The sequence below is a fragment of the Oenanthe melanoleuca genome, chromosome 5 (genome assembly GCF_029582105.1).
Source record: "Oenanthe melanoleuca isolate GR-GAL-2019-014 chromosome 5, OMel1.0, whole genome shotgun sequence".
NCBI lineage: Eukaryota > Metazoa > Chordata > Aves > Passeriformes > Muscicapidae > Oenanthe > Oenanthe melanoleuca.
Window position 1 is genome coordinate 970380 of NC_079339.1, and position 16928 is coordinate 987307.

The following is a 16928-nucleotide window of genomic DNA, read 5'->3' on the forward strand; positions in this document are numbered from 1 at the left end:
ACTGTGTACCCTCCGTCCCAGGCAGCCCCTCCAGCCATCTCCACCGCTGGCCTTTTTGCCCACGCCGAACAGAAGCGATGCTGTGAGCAGCTCCGGCGTGGAGTGACGGCGCTGGGAGGCGATGCAGCATCAATGGCAGGGGCACGGTGCCAGCAGCACAGCCGCGCCCCGAGCCAGGGCCGGCCGAGGCTCGGAGGGTGACACGGCACCGAGCCGCACGCACAGGCCGGGGGGGACGCGGCGCTGCAGAGGAGCCCAGAGGAGCCGAGCCTGCGGGCGGCAGGGTGGTCACACACCGCCGCTGTCCAGCCCCGAGCCCGGCACGGCAGGAAGGAGACGAGGCCCGGGCCAGGCTGAGGCAGCGCCGCCATGACCTTCACACCTCGCCGCGTGACGTCACGGCCGCGGCTGACGTCACGCGGCGGTGACGCAGAGGTTCGGGCGAGCCCCGGCAGCGGGGCGGGGAGCGGGCGGGGCGGCGGCGCGGCAAGCGCGGGCGAGGCTGAGGGCGAGGCTGAGGGCGAGGCCGAGCCCTCGCCTCCACCCCGGGCACACCCGCCTCGAACCCTCGCCGACCCCGCCGCCACATCCGGGTCCCGGCGGCGCCCCCTCGCCGCCCCTCAGCCCCGCCCCCGGGCGGGGGGCGGGCCCGGGCCCCGCAGCCGCGCTCCCGATTGGCCGGCGCCGCGGGGCCGCGCGGGGATTCGCCGGCGCTCGGGGGGGCGGGCGTTGCCCGCTCGGCGGGCGCCCATTGGGCGAGGCGGGCGCGGAGCCGCGCTCCCGTTGGCGGGCTGGCGCGTCCGGTGCGGGGCCGGGGGAGGGTGCCATTGGCTGGAAAGTAGGTTAGTGGTGCGCCGTCGGGTGGCAAGCCAGGCGGAAAGTAGGTCAGGGACGGGGGCTGCCTGCGCCGGGCGTGCGGCGCTGCCGGGGGGCCGCGACCCCCGCCCGCCCTCCCTTCGGCCGGGCGCGGCGCGGCCAGGGGCGCGCGGAGCCGCGGTGAGCGCCAGGGGCGGCGGGCGGGGGGCGCTGAGGGGCCGGGGGGGGAGCGCGGCCCCGGCGGAGCCGCCGCCCCCGGGGGCCGCGGGAGCCCCGGGAGGGGCCGGGGGGCGGCGGAGGAGGGGGGCCCGGGCCGGGAGATGGCGGCGGTGCGGGACCCCCCGGCGGCGGTGTCGGGGGGGGGCCCGGAGCGGTGTGGCGGCAGCGGGGGGACGGGGCTGGCAGGCGGGCAGAGCCGGGCCGGGGTCCCGCGGAGGGCACGGCGCGCTGTGTGGGTGTCCCCGGGGACGGGGAGGCTCGGGCGGCTCTCCCACAGCGGGGTCTCCTGCGGCCGGGGAGGCCCCGGTGCCGGCGGGAGGCCGGCGGTGCCCGGGGATTCCCCGGGTGTGCGGCCGTGGCCGGTGCCACCTGCGGGCAGGTGCCAGCCCCGCCGGGCGAGCATCCCGGCCGTGCTTCCCTGGGGATCCCCTAATCCCCAGCAGCTGTCCCTGTGTCCTGTCGGACACCTCGGTGTGCCTTTGCTATTCCTGTTATCGGGCAAGGAAGGTTTTCCTCCGGCGGCACGACGGGAACAGCGAGGTTTCAAGGTGTTCACCGATCGGGAATGCCAAGGTGGCTTCCCGATTTTGCGCTTGAGGAGGCAAGGGAATCACTTTGCATTTTTAATTGCTGAGGTTTCTGTTACTCCAGTGCCTCGATTCTAGCAGTTTTGGGAAGATTTTCGTACTCGGAAAAACAGCGGTGAAGGAACAAGTGGGTGTGTTTTCTTGCCTTGGAAGCAAATATGCCTGCTGGAATTTTGAAGTATTTCCTTAGTATGTGAGGTAGAAAGGGTCAGCTGTGGAGAATGATCTAATCTCTTTTCAAAATTTAGTCTTTTAAGTAGATTTTTTTTTTTTTTTTAAATTTTGGAGCTTCAACATTCAAAATACTGCATTTCTTTTTTTAACGTGCTCATATTAAATGTGTATCCTTTCTTTTTAAATGTGAGTGACTGGCAATACACAGGCTGCAGCTAAGTCTGTAAGGGAAAAAAGAGTTTTTGTTCCAACTTTTAATTCTGAATAACTGTCTCTGTAAACAGTCTTGCAGAAGGCTGAGGTTAAACTCTGCCCTCTTCAGAAAGTATGTTTTGTATCCTCCAGGAATATGCAAATGTAAATAACTCTTTGAAGCATCAGGAACTACAGACCTCTCTCTGGTTACTCTAAACCACAGCTGCTTATTAAGGAGAAAGGCTTTACTCCTCCTGGCTTCTGGGGGTTTGTGCTTCTCATGACCATTCGTGGGTTTTTAATCCCTGCTTGTAGAAATTGAGTGTGTAAAATAATCCACAGCCACAGCATTTCATTGGGGTTTTATACTATTTTCTCCCATATTCTCTTCCACACTGTGCATTCCCATTGACTCTGTGGTGTGCAGGGCTGTGAATGATCGAGCTCTAAAAGAAGTTCCTTAGGAGAGCAGACCCACAGAAAAAGTGAAGAAAACTGCTTGGTTTGTGTTTTAGGAAATTCAGGTGGCTGGAGCTGGGATTCCACAGAGCCAGAGCTGGAATTAGGGCCTGCTGCCACATCCCTGACACCACGTGCTCAGAGAGACCTGCTGTGTTGGGGGACCCTTCCTAGAGATGTTTGTAGGGTGACTTTAAAGGAGATTTCTTTTTCTCCTTCAGATACCTGCTCTCAAGGAGTCTTCTGGGCAGCCAGGAATGAAAACAGAGAGCGTTCATTGGATTTATTTGGTGGAGCTTAAGAGTTTGCAGACAGTTCTTTGATGCTGTGCAAGGCTGATGGCAGAGCTGAGATCTATGAGAGGTGAGGAAGGCAGGTTTTCCAAGGGAATTGATATCAAGGATAGTGGAAATACTGGGAGACATGCAGGTTATTTAGTTTATATGAGTACAGAAGTACTGTTTTCATGGTCAAATATAATATTTTAAGCTGTTTTCAGCATGGGGCCCCTTGCCTGTGGTGTTATACTTTGACAAGATCTACAGGAAAACCTGAAGAAATGCATTGTTGTTAAGTGAAACAAAGTAAATTTGGTGTATTTTCTGTTTCAGTTCTGTAACCTGCATGTTTTTCATTCTTAACCTTTACCATCACTTTTGTCCATAGTTCTGTTTCTAAAAAAAGGGCAGAAAAGTAGTAAAAGGCAGCTGCCTGTATCAAGTGTTAGGAAGTTCTCTGAAGTTAGTTGTCTTCAATAAAAGCTGTATAAAGGCATATCATATGCAAATGACTGCAAAGAGAAGCCCAAAATAAATACATATTTTTAATCTTGTATAGCTTTTTGGTTCTCACTAAGTTTACAGAATGCAATATTTAAGCTTTCTCTATTTACTTTGATACATTAAACATGTTTTGAAACTTTAATTTTTGGCTGTCATCATATTTTGAGAGCTTCAGCCTGAAGTAATTGATTTTGGTAAATGCAGTAGCTGACTAGATGATGCTGGCTGGAACTCAGTTACCAGCTATTGCAATGTGGTTATTGAGAGTTCTGCTTGATCAACCCACAGAAGTTACAGTCTGTGTTTTGGAGGTGCTTGAAGATGCAAATGAGGTGGTTGATGGCAAAGAGCTTTCAGTGTGGTTCTTTCATAGATTTGGGCAGTAGGTTGATGATGGGTAGAGCAAAGCAAGGGAGTGCTGTGCCTGTGAGGGATATGTATCTGTATGGATGTGATGGTCTTGCACAGAAGTAGGAAAGATCAAATCCAGACTGATGCTCAGCTGTTACATAGTTGAAACTCAAGATATTGAAGCAGAAAAATGATGCATTTAAAAAATCAGAAGGCTTTTCTCCCTAAGAGTTGGTGTATTGAGTTATTTAGGAAGCCTATTTAAGTGTTGAGGATTTTTTTTGTGTGAGGAAGAAATCTCAGTTGTGATTATCCAGTTGGTTTTATTTGTATTTAATGACTCTGAACATTGTCAGATAACCTGTGATGTGTATTAAATTGAGCTGCACATTGAATGGGATGGGTATTGAGGTAACTCACAGCCATTAACTGCATATTACACCTGCCTTTTTTACCTCAATTTGTTGGAAAAATGCAGTAAGGCTACTTATCCAAGGCCCAGACTTCATCTCCTTGGAAACCTGATCTTTCACCAGATGTTGAGAAATGTAATTTCTTTTTTAATCCATTCTGCAGAAGAATGCAGATCAAAACAGCATCTTCAGGCTTTGTTAGTCTGGAATATCCATTACCTAAAAAAACAGTCTGACATTTCAGTCTTTGCCCCAAAGAAGACTGATAGTTTATGTTGTTTGGTATTATTTCAGATTTATTGTAGCTGATGCTCAAGTTCCTGGTTTGTAGCTTAATTTGATTCAAGTACTGGCTGATATTGGGTTCTTCATGTATGAAGTACAGGATTGTTTGAGGACCCATGCCTGCAAGGATTTCTCTTTCTTCTCTCCCTGTTCAGGTCACACTTTCTACTTTGCAGTGCAAAAGGATATTTCTTAGGCAGCACACTGAGAATTTGTAACCTTTTCAGTCTGCTGCCATTTGAGAAGCTGTTATTCAATGTCTGCTGTGTCAGATGCACTTCTGGGTCAGCTGCTGATGTCAGAGCAGCTTGTGGCCCTGTGCTGGAGTTGTGCTGGACTTTACTAGGTTGGCCTTGTGCAGGAATGGTGCCAGAAGGCTGCTTGGAGAGCAGGAGGTCTCCTTGGCAGCAGTTTGGAGGGGAGAACTAACAAGCCACCTTTCCTGGGGCACAAGGTGTTGTGTTCTCTGCTGACTGCAAGGGGCCCATTCATGGCCCAAGCAGCTGAGGCTGATGGTTGTAGTTTTTGGGGTGATTTTTGGCTGGATTTTCCTTGCACAGGAAGTTTAGTGGCACCTGGGAAGGGCAGCACACACATGGTTAAATCCTTCACAGTTCTTCCCTGTGTGGCTGGGGTGGAAATCCATCTTCTCATGAGCAGTTGCTGTAGCAATGGGAAGGATGTTTGGTGATTCCTAAGCACCATGTCTCTGAAATCTTTCCTAGGAAGGCATTTTATGGCAATTCCTAGGTGCTCATTCAGTTGCAGCCTTCTGCCTTAATTCCCTTCTGTGTCAGCTAAAAATTAAGTGAATGGAATCCATGTGTTTTAAAGATTGGATGTATTCTTGATACAGGACTGCTCAGAAAGCTAAAGTTCTTATTATCCATTTGGGATTGATGTAGGTTTTGAAGGGTGAATGAAATAAGACTGCCAGAGAACTCAGAAACTATTATTATTATTATTACAGATCTCAAGTTCTTTTTATCCTGGAAATGTCATTAAAGTGCTTTGCTTTTTACAATTTGCCTTACCAAAATGTACAAAATCAAAAAGACTGGTAGAAATTAAGTATTGCTGTACTGCAGAATATTTATCAGGTGAAGTGAGAAGGAAAAGTTACTTCCTAGAAAAAACAGAAGAAAATAAAGCTAATAAACTTTTATTTTAACTTTTCTCTATCTTTTTTTTTTTTAATAAGAATGTTTTTTTCTGTCTTTAAAGCTGTTATTTTATACTTTCCTTGAACTGGTTTGGTTGGGTTTTCTTTTCCTTAACTTGTTATGAATGGATTTCTTTGTCTGTGGGTTCTTCTTGGAGTGTTACGAAATTTAGGACTTCTGTTCCAATTTGAAGCAAAATGATCTATTAAAATATCAAAACTTTCATCCTTTATGTTGTGCATATGCATCATAGTTGTTGAGAGTGGCAGAAAATTTGCTTTGGTTTGAGTTCTACTGATACTATTTTTTCTCTTTCACTCAAGGACCTCTGATAATTGTATTTTAAATCTCCTTGCATTTTGGGCTTTGTGCTTCACTTTGGCTACTGGCTTATTAGTTTTCATATAACCTTGGAAAATAATATTTATTTTGCATATAGACTTGAATGGCCTGGTCATTTTTCAGGGAGAGAATCTATGCTCTAGGATAGATTGCAAAAAAATCATGTTTGTTTTGGAGGTTTATGTTTTTTTAACCTTGTCTTGACCATGATGAGGTTTCCAGTTTGAAGTTCTAGAATTGTTGACTAAGAAACAAGAGGCCCATTTATTCCTCTGTTCAAAGCTTTCCCAATGTGCTTTGTTGCCAAGGGATTTCATGTAATCTTGGCATTTGCATTTGCAAATTGGTTTGTTATTGATGAAATCAATTCAGTGAGCTAATGGAAAAAGTCAGTATCAACACTGTGCTCTCAACATACTGAAGAATATTTTTATGTTATAGTCAGGATATGGCTCAAATTCAGAAATCCAGAAATTTACATGTGTTTATGAAGGCTCTGATACCTGGAATAGCTTTTTTCCTTATCAATTTGATAAAGCCCCAGAATATTAGGCAAATTTGCTGCTCTAGAATACCATTTTACTGTTGTTTTACTCTATACCAAATTTACTATGGCTTGGAAATTTCTATTACAAATAGTGATGTTTTCCTCCTGCTCTCATAGAGTTTCTTCTTTCTTTTCTAATTTAAAATTTATTGTCACTGCGATGACCAAACCAGCCTCTGAATATTGTAGTTTATTTTGAAAACCTGTCAAGTCAGGTTCAGTGACTTCTTAGAGGGACTTGTCACTTAAAACATTAGAATTGCTGGAAGTGTGCTGTAATTAAAGAACAATCTGTTCAAAATGTTGGTAAATGCTTTCTATGCAGTTTGGGTCCAAATTCTAGAAATACTTGAAGTTATTTGTATCTGAGAAATACAAGGCCAGCAACTGGATATTCCTATTTTAAATAGAAAGATCTAAGAGTTTATGCTAGTTTGGGTTCATGTGGGATTTTCTGTTTCACTCCTGTTAGAAATTTTAGGATGTTTATGTAATTTTTCTCTTTCTGAGACATGTGCAACTTGGTCAGCTTGTCTGTCCAGGAAACAGTCTGAAGAAAGATGGGCATTTCCCTATTACAGCATTTAAAAATCTAGTTCAGTCTGTTTAAGATATCCCAGCTGGCAATAATGAGATCTCAATTACTGTACTTGGCATTATTTGTTGAATGAGGTAATTCCTGTCCTCATTTATCTGCCTTGACCATGAGGCTCTTCCATAGCAAATGCCTGCTTTATTTTCTTAGCTGGAGTGGCTCTTCATTTGTCTTACTCTAATGCTTTTGTCATTATCAAGAATAAGATGACGAGGGGAAAAAAAGGCCCATCAGGGGAAAAGATTACTGCAGTCAGCTATTGGAGAAACTGTTTCTCTATTCCCATTCCTGGTGGAGATTATCAACTCACCATTTTAGAGCAAATTTTAACAGTTGGATACAGCTGATGCCATTGTGCAACTTTTCTGTGAGTGTTCCTCCCAAGAATTCTGGTCTGACTGATGGATTTTTTGAGGAGCACGTGGGAAACCTGCCACTGTTCAGGGCAGGATCATCAGGGCTCTGATGATCAAAAAATCCTGGTTGGGTTTACAATGACACAGGAGTCCTTTGCATCATCTGTGGACAGCTGGATGAGTTTGGACAGCAGTTTTGATGCTATTTGAACTGGGTTGCCATGGACAGTGCAGCCTCCATCAGTTCTCCAACCCCTTCCTGGCTGAGAATTTCCATCCACATCTCCTGTCCCTCTGCTCCCTGCTGGCATTTGTGTTTGGGCAAAGATCCAGCCCTGGGGAATCTGCTGGGTCTCAAAGCTGAGTGTTTGACCCAGAAGAATGATTTGAGATTGCTGATGCCGTACAACTTGTGGCTTCATAAACATTTCTGTTTTTGTGGCTTAGGAAACAGCTCAAAGTGGGTATTCCTGAAGGAGAGGTGGGAGAGGCTGGAAGTGTGAAGAGTGCTGTTTGAAATGTGTTACACTGCAGCCTTCATGTGGAAGAAGAGGCTTTGTGACAGAGTATTTTTGGATTAAGCTGTGTTGGGTCATTTCTTTCATAAATCTACGTAAAAATTTGATTAAAAAATCTGCTTTGGCACTGAAACCCAGAAAAAAAGGCAGCTTTTTACTTTCATCTATACATCCGAGCTTTTATGGTGCCGTTTTTGAAGGATTCTCTTTTATAACAAGGAAGAGTCAGTCAGGCAGACCTCTGCCTCTTTTCCCTTTCCCCTTGCTGGCCTGTGTGCCTCTGGGTTTCTAGATGAACAAATATAGAAGTGTTTCAGATACCCAAATCTCTCAGGAGCCCATTCACCACCATCACCTGACTTTGCCAGAGCTGAACACTTACGTGTCCAAGTTGTTGTCAAACTGATAATTTATGTAAAACTGGCAGAGACCCAGCCATGCCTCCAGTTAAACATGCCAGGAAGTCTGGAGGAAATTGAATATAGGAAAGAGACTGAGGGGAAGAAGATTTTTTCCCCAAGACAATACATGGTTTGAACTCCATTAATTGTTCACACCTCTGTCTTTGAGGAGGGGACATGTCTGTTTAAAAAAAAAATAAAAAAATATATTGAATTGCTGTTTAAGAATGATTCTCAAACTTTGCTTAGATTTCATCTTGCTGCCAGTTGGTTTAAATATTCTGTTTTCAAGAAGCAAAGCTTTCTAAAACCCACCCAGGCTTCCATTTAGAGAAATATTGGCACTGTAGTTTGTTTTTGATGTTCTTATCAAATAGCTGTTCAGGAGAATTGTGTTCATAAAAAACTTTCTAAGACTGTAATGTGTCCTTATCAAAGAGATTTACTAAGAAATTTGAGCTTTATTTGGAGTATAAATGGAACATAAGACAAAGTTTAACTCAGCAGATAACAGGAGAATCCATGCCTTCTACTTAAGGTGAATTTTTTTCCTAGAGCATAAGAACACTAATAAAGACCAAGTAGTTGCACATCTTGGGAAGAAGCAGAACCAAAAAATCTTCCATGTAGCAAAAAGGGGAGCAAATTGGTATCTTATTACAGACCCAAGTAGTGTTGTAGCATACTGGTGATCATTATTCAACATTTTAAGATTTTTAAAGTTCCTTTAAGTGCTTAAATTAGGATTGCAGAGCTCTTGCTGCTTTTTAGACAAAATGAACGTGCCTTTTAGAACAGGATTTGCTCAGGCAAGCGCTCAAGCCTCCATGGATTCATTCACTTGTGTAATCTACTTTCTGTGGCACACATTTCATTTCATGCATACTTCTTTTTTGAAACAAATATTTGGTTGCTCATCCCACTTGTCCTCTAGTTTTAGGATATTTCTGTGGTTTGCTAGTTTCCTGTAGCCCCAAACACACTGGGATGATGGTGTCTCTTGACAAACCTGGAAAAGTACTGGTTTCTGTTATTTATCAATGAAACCTATTTCTTCCATTTTTCTGTTTAATTTTGTTCGGTGACTTTGGGAAACCTGGTAACTGGAGTCTTAGCTGGCCTCTGACTTTATTTACAGACACTGAAGAATTCACCCTGTGTGTTTTCTGTCCTTCAGTCTCAGCTCTGTGAGCTCTTTGTTTGCTGGTTTGTGCGCGCGTTTCGTGGCGGTGACGATGCTTTGGAGCAATGCTGTGTTGGCAGCCAGGTCACAGAATAATGTTGGTGCAGGTTCTCAGGTTTGCCTGGAGGAGTGGCTGGCAAGTGGATTTCAAAGACTTTCAGGAAGCAGCAAAAGAAACTTCCCTGCCCTTCCAACTCCTGGAAGAATCTTGATGCACTAGCTTAAAGGAGAAGCATTAGGGATAAGTACAGCTAACTTTGGTTGCCCTTTCCAGTAAACCTCGTTGTATTTTGCAGTGAAGGGTTAGCTTTTCACCTCCAAATACAAGCCAGCATATATCCCCTTTAACTCCTCCCTATGACAGAATTTGGCCAAGTCTTTGTTTGGCAGCAGCGGGTGAGTTTGTCCTCAGTCATTGCTCACGGTGTACTTCTGTAATTTCCACACATCCTTCCAGAAGTGTACTCATCCCAATCATTTCCACATGTGGGTTTGTCCTGGTTTTCCACCCTTCAAAGGGCTGGTCACTTAGTTTTCCTGGTGGCTCCTTGTGTTGATATTCTACTTTTATCTTCATAGTTTGCACATTCCCACTGCTCAGGCATTGGTCATCTCAATGCAGTTAGGATTTGGTGGTTCCATGTGCCATCCCAACACTGAGCAATGTTTATTAAACCTAGCTGGAGTAACATTCATCCAGGTTCTTTCTTGACTGTGCTGTTGTGGATGGGAGATGGATTTCACTTGAATGTTGATGAAACAGCCTTCTGGAAAAGGAGCAGATTTATCCAAAGCAGCAGCAGCAGCTCACAAACAAAATAAATACATTTCAGAGTGTTTCTTGAATCTTCTGTGACCCTGGGGACTTTGTAGGGTTACTTGTGCTGTAATCTCCCTTTGAGAGTTGACCTGTGTGTTCCCACATTCAGGTGTGTGTTTGCAAGGGAAGTTAAATGAACACTCACTGGTGAGCTCATCGTCTCTCTCCTCCATTGTACAGTGCTGGTATATGATTTCTGAATCACCTTACTGTCATCTACTCAGACTTTTGGCTTTTTTAAAAACTACTCTTTACAGGATTAGGTTGAGTCTATTTTGGATCTCTGAACAGTTCCCTGTGGGGTTAGTTAAGCACTGGTGCTGTGTGGGAGTACCCAGCTGAATGCTAGAGCCAGGAGGTTAAAAGCTCTTGCAGTTAGAAAGGGTTAAAAGGTTAGATTTTCATCTTGTCAACTAATGAAATGGTGTGAATTCTGTCACCTGAATCTCCCAAAGAGGAGTGTGTGCTGCACTGTAAAAATCCACTTAGTCCTGTATTAAATAAACTATTGAACTGATTCATAGTCACTGTGTGTGAGCTGAGCAAGGATTAGTCAGTAGTGTTGATTCTGGCAATTTCCACTTGGCTTGCTTGAGAAATACATGTGCCCTTTCTAACTAGCAGCCAAGTCCTGTTTCTGTATGTCACACTTCCAAGAGGAAGTGGCTGAGGGTGGAAGGACTTTATTGACTGGCAGTTCCCAGGGCAACATTAGAGAGGTGCACAAAACAATCTGTGCCTTGGTAAACAAGGATATCAAGCTGGTCTCAAAGGTAGGTTGATCTGTGTAGGATGTTGATTATGTCATGACTTTAATACTTTCCTGGCCTTGATAAAGCATGAATAGAAAACTGAAAGGAATGAACTGTTTAGCAAACATAAATTGAGAGTGTCAGATGAAAGGAACACAGCCAAACTTACTTAAAGGAGGAAACAGCAATTCACTGGATTAATCCTTCTGTCAATGAGCTGATAACATTATCTGGTAGGTGAAACTGAAATGAGGGTTAATAGCAGATGGGTGCCTTAGTGAAATTCAGGCTAGAAAAGTTGGAAGTTAGCAACCAGAAGAACTAAGCTTTGGAACAGAAAAGGTGGGAGGCAGGTGAGGGATTCTTACAACACATCAATTCTTCCAGGATATCTTTGTAAAGTAAACTTTGACCTGAATTACAGCATTATCAGTGTGCCTTATAAAACAGTCGATGAGGTTACCTCCAGTTGCAGCAGAGAGAGCAGGACACATGATTGTACAAGGGAACAGATATGAATGAATGTGGTATCAGTGTTGAGATAAAACTTGCCTGCTTATCTGTACTCTGTGTTTGAGCAGAAGGAAGTGCAAGGACATACAGCTTTTACCAGGCTGGGAAGGACAGGGAGGGCCAGAGAGTCTTGGAGCAGAGAGAAGGGGACTACAGAGACTCTTGCAGCAAAACAAGTCAAAAGGTTAAAAATACTTCAGGGGCTTCTCATGTTGTTATGCTCTAAAGCATACATAAAATGTAATACCCATGAGTTTTGTTCAGCAAAATTAAAATTAAAACTTTGGTCAGTGATCTTAATAATTAAATGGGTCAAAATATAACATTTCTTTATTTTGGAATAAGAATATCAAGTTTTAATACCAGTGATTTGCTATAAGGTGAAAATTTCAAGCACTGGTAGGGAAGGATAAGAAAGTGGGACAGAAACCTGAGGAGCTGATATTCATATTTAGGAAAGCAAAGATGGAGTGATTTAACAAGAAGATGATGAAAGTGCCTTTACATTTGTCAGCTAAGTTACTTAGGGTAAATATTTTGTGTTTAGTCAGTTACTTCAGAATTTAGAGAATATAAATTTAAGCTTGTACCTTTAGGGACAACAGATAAATTCAATGCATGTGGAAAAGGAGACAGAACCTTTCAAGAGAGCTGAAGGGACTTTAACAGATAAAAAAGCATTTCAGTTGAAAACCAGATGAGGGACTGAGGAAAACACACATACAAAAAGTGTGTTTCTCTATTAAAGTCAGGGCACAATGGTGCATGAGACTGAAGTGAACATTTCTGAAAAGCAGGACTCTAAAAAAAGCCAGAACTCTGTGTCTATTGTGTAGTACACGATCCTCTGAAATAATGTGATTCTTTTCTGCTCTAAGCACATTTATCTGGTTGGGTTTTTCCTTGTGTGTAATCAAAGGTCAAAGGTTGGGCTTGGAGTTCTTGGAGTTCTTTTCCAACCTTAATGATTCTGTGATCAGTAACAGTTTGCCTCTTTTAGTGTCTCTTTGGCCTCTGGAAAAGAGAATTGAGAGCTGTACTTAATGATAGGGAAAATCTGGAGAGATCTGAGGTGAGTGGGGCAGTGTGTGCGGACTGCAGTGCTTGGCAAGGTGAGGTTTGGGCCTGCCATGCTGGTGTTTGTTTTGGGTGGTTTGTGCCTGCTGGCTTTTATGGGGTTCCTTGCTCTGTTTCTGGGTACTGCAGAGGAGTTCAGCTGTTCAAACTGGATTTGGAATTCCACTTGTGAAAGCAGACACTGAGCATATAAACCTGGCTTCCCATGTAAGACTGGTTTCTTTCTGATAAGTGGAGCTTTACAAACTGCTTTGCTAAACTCTGATGTTACTGATTCAGTTCAGATGTTCCACCTGGTGCTCAGTGCTGGTAGGGTGATAATTGCAGGTGAGTTAACTTCAAACAGAGTTGACCTGGAAAGGTTTTTTAAGGACATTGTATATTTCACACTTTCCCTTCTATATCATACTTGTAAATAGAAGTTTCTGTGAATACATAGAAATGGCGATAAAGTTCTTTTACACATAAGAGATGAAGGCAAGAGAGCCCATTGTGTGCCATAAAGAAGACCCAGGTGCTGCAGAGTCTCCAGCAGGGCTGTGAGTTGCTCCTGATGAAGAGTAGGATTAGGGCCCATAGTTATTTTCAGCCTAGGGACTCACAGGCCACATGTGGTGGTAACTCTCAGCAGAATCCCTTTCCATGAGCTGCTCCTGCCTCTCTGTGCAAGCCACATGAGCTTCTAGGCCTCCTGTTCCCTGGCAGAGGGTTTCCACAGCCTTCCACCTCATGGGAGGTGTTGTGAGCCTTCCAGCCAAACTTGCTTTGATGTCCCCATGACATTGGATGGGTTTGTAGATCTTGGTCCTGCCAGTTTTCTAAGCTGAAGAGGACCAGTTTGTTTCATTGTTCCTTAAGCAGAATTCATTGCCTCTATTGTTCTACTCAGTGAAAGTAGAAAGTTTTCCATTTTCTAATAAATGTAATAGCTGTGGATTTGTTGGATGATGTCCAAGCCATCCTCTGTTCAGGAACTGTAAATTATTATGAGCATTTGTAAGTGGTAACTAAGGGACTGCATTATTAATATTTGGCACTTGCAGAAATAAAATAATCTAAACCTACTTAAGCTTTTTTGAGGAGGAATTTGAACTGTCTAGTGATCCTTCCTAGGTCCACTGGGATCAGACTGCGTGGGTCATGGAATGTTCTCTTTTAGAATTAAAACAATGGGTTGGAGAAACTTCTGCTTGCAACTGGTAGTCAGATGTCCCTTTGCTCTGTGTTGCATCCCTTCTTGATTAGGAGGGGAAGGAGGTTGTGTGGATGGGTCTCTGAGTCAAGGACAGGAAATAATTTTTTAAAAAATCATGCATGCAGCATTCAGTTTTATGAAGAGTCCTTTTTTGGAGTGGGTGGCTGTGGTTTGTTGTGTTGGGTTTTTTTCTGAACAGGTTTTCTTCCTCAGTTGCCCATGTTTGGTCTCACCAGGACTTTTTATCTCTTGGGGTTTTTTTTAATGTGTGTTTCTATTACACTCTGTTCTTCCCCACTTGCTTTTCCATTATTTTTAATTTTTGTAGTGGTCGAGATGTCTGCATAGCAGTAAGGATTCCATTAAGTGAGCTGCTGGTATTCCCTGATCATTCCTCTGCCTTTATAAAGGCTGGCATGGTTTGGGAACATGAGTCTTTGTTCCAAATTCAGCAGCAATTTTAAAACTTCTTCAGTTTCAGTTGTAATGTAAAAGTACACATTCAAACTTGACTGCTGTTAAATTAGAAATCACAGGTTTAAAAGCCTGTCTGGAAAATGCAAGTCTGTGGCTTGTATTCAGCTGTATCTCTGGCTGCTGAATGTCACAGGTTTGGAAATTTGGTGGTTCTCAACATCAGTGTGAATGTACAGAGGCACAAAAAAGGAATATGATCAGCCATTTCTCTACAGGGCTGTCCTATTGCTGTAGGCCTTTCTCAAGAAAATAAAAGCTTGTACTCCCACTGCAGCAGTGACTGCAGAGTGGATGGAAATACTCCTCTACTGTGTCTGTACATTCATAACTTGTCATTCACAGAAGAGCAGAGAAAATGTCACACTGCAGATGTGCATCAGTGGAAAGGTTTCAGCACACCTTGTCTTGCTCAAACCAAGGAGGGATTTCCATGTTGGAAGCAAGTCCTGTGGGAGTGCTGAAAATATCTTGAAAGTGCAGGAAGGCTGTAACAGGGATATTTTAACTGCTTGCTGTAGTTGGATGGGACATTTCTTCCCATCCCCTTCTCTGCCACATCTCTCCCTGCTTTGAGCTGATTCTGGGTATCTTCTGACCTTTCAGATTTCTGTCTCCCCAGAAGGCAATAACTTCTCTCAAGTTATTGTTCAGCCTGATGAATTCAACACACTGTACAGGCAGGCTCTGGGGACTTGATAAAAGTCTCTGCTGGAGTACTGGAAGGGAAATGTGGGGAAGAGTGGCAAGTGAAGGAAGTAAAGCCATCCCTTTGGCACTAAGGTGTTCTGTCAGCTCTTCTGTGAAACTTTGCTGTGAGATTTTCAACAGTATCTTGTGCTTATCCTGAGACAGACAAATACAGCTTTCTCCAAGCCATAATTCTGATGGTTTTTCACTAAATTATCACTTGATTTGCTCTACCAAGTCTTACTTTGAATGCTGTAATTACAAAGCCTCAAAACCAAAACTATTCAAAATGCTGGCTTTAGTGAGGTTCACATTGTAGAGTGTTTGAGGCTCACCTTAACATATGTCACATTGCACAGAAATCCCAGTTTATCCAAGGAAGAGAGAAGGAAGCATAAAAAGTAGCTAGTGCTGCACTAGAAGCCAAGAGCATTCACTTAAGTGTTGAGTGTATGGTGCAATGAGACATCTAACTTTCCCTTTAATGGCCTGCTGAAGGACTTTGGGCTGTCACTGCCCTGCCATCCCTTGCCTGGCTCTGTAGCAGCCCTTAGCACTGCTTTGGCTGGACAGGGAGTTGTCACTACAGCAATTCTGCTCCTAATGTGCTGTGTCAATATTAGAGCTGGCCCGGGGGCCTTGGGAGCTTGCCCTACTTCTCAGTGTTCTCTGTGGCTGTGCTTGCACTGCTTTGTGTGGCTCTCTTGGAAGGGCAGAGTGTGGGATAATGCCCCAGTGTGAGCTGCCATGGCTCAGAAAGGCAGCCCTTCTCAGCAGCAAATCCCTCCTTTAAAAACCTGCATTTTGGCCATGGGTGGTGGAGTTACTCTGAAGCATTGACCCAGACTGAAAATGACTGAAAATGTCTTTTTTTGATGTGTGTTTCTTTAGGTGTTTTCCATAAAACAATTTAGCAAGGGCTGAATTGTTGCAGTGTCAGGGTTTTACTAGTTAAATTTGGATTTACCTGGCAAATAGTGTGACTTGAGCTTATTTATGTCAGTGTTTGTTGTTGCTCCACCAGCAGAGGGACTCCAGGTGCACATGGAGGTTGTTTGCAGGTGCATGTGGGGAGAGGTTTTCTGAAAACTAGGAGTCTGTCAATTTTAGAGTTGTAAATTTCTGTTTCCACACAAACTTTAATGTATACAGTAGCTATGCCATCATTGTAAATTATCTGGATTTTTTTTTTTTTTTTTTTTACCTGATTCCTACTTGTACACTTAACCAAAAAGCTGTGATGCCCTCTTATCCAAAAAAGCACTGGTAGTGCAGGGGAGCAAAAATTGAGCCTCTAAGATAGTCTGAAAGAAGAAATAGGGATGTTCACATGGATGTGATGCATTTGTGTTTGACAGCTGATTTTGTGTGATGTAAAAAGAGCTTGTAAGAAACCAGTGGGGAAAAAATGAGCCTGTTAAGGATATGTGAGCTGGAGGAGCCAGAGTGAGGAATACCCCAGCTTGGTTCCAGGCAGGGTAAGAGTTTCTTCCTTTTCCCAGGGCTTACTTTGGGATGGAAGGCAAAGTGACAGCCCTGTTGGCTTTGCTTTGTCAGGCTGGCAGAGTGCTGAGAGCAGGGGTGACTTCTTCCAGCCAGAGATGAAATCCAGCAGGACCAGAGGGAATATGCAAAAACTGGAAATGAAAGTATCAGCTATAAATAGAACCACCTGCCTTTGCTCCTTCTGGTGATATTTTTACCCTCTTGTTCCAATGCTTTGTTCCCTGAAGATATGAAGTATTTAGCTGCAGTTTGGCAATAGATCTCTGAATGAAAGGTCTTGCACATGCCAAATGTGTTTGGGTTTGTTGTAGCAATAATATGACTGGGAAACAGCTCTGTGCATTATCTCTGAAAGTATTTGGACTAGGTGGTTCAACTCTAAAGAAACAAGGATTTTCATCTTAATAGATGCACTTCAGGGGCTAAAAGAAATGAGTAGTGGTTCAGCCTATTCAGCTGAAAAATGGCTAACTTCCCACAATGCATAAACTTTAAAAGTCAAGTGAGAAAATATT

The 16928-nt window shown here is 44.0% G+C and overlaps 2 protein-coding genes across 9 annotated transcripts in view; one reads left to right on the plus strand and one right to left on the minus strand.

Moving 5' to 3' along the window:
• Positions 1–376: 376 nt before the first annotated feature.
• LOC130253559 (proline-rich protein 2-like) lies at positions 377–1438 on the minus strand. The gene has a single exon (XM_056492244.1). It carries the CDS (start codon positions 1436–1438, stop codon positions 377–379), a length of 1062 nt encoding a protein of 353 aa, XP_056348219.1.
• BMAL1 (basic helix-loop-helix ARNT like 1) overlaps positions 841–16928 on the plus strand; it is a 50404-nt gene continuing 34316 nt past the window's right edge. For 4 of the 8 annotated variants that reach the window (XM_056491901.1, XM_056491906.1, XM_056491907.1 and 1 more), the window contains exon 1: positions 863–996. The gene's annotated coding sequence lies outside the window, so the exon portion shown is untranslated. Of the gene's footprint in view, positions 997–12456; positions 12544–16928 lie in introns of those variants that run through there. The other 4 variants (XM_056491909.1, XM_056491903.1, XM_056491905.1 and 1 more) reach the window with 4 other exon arrangements.

Bases quoted from the DNA above. Each gene is read 5' to 3' on its own strand.
- LOC130253559 (XM_056492244.1), bottom strand. From the start codon at position 1,438: ATGCTCGCCCGGCGGGGCTGGCACCTGCCCGCAGGTGGCACCGGCCAC.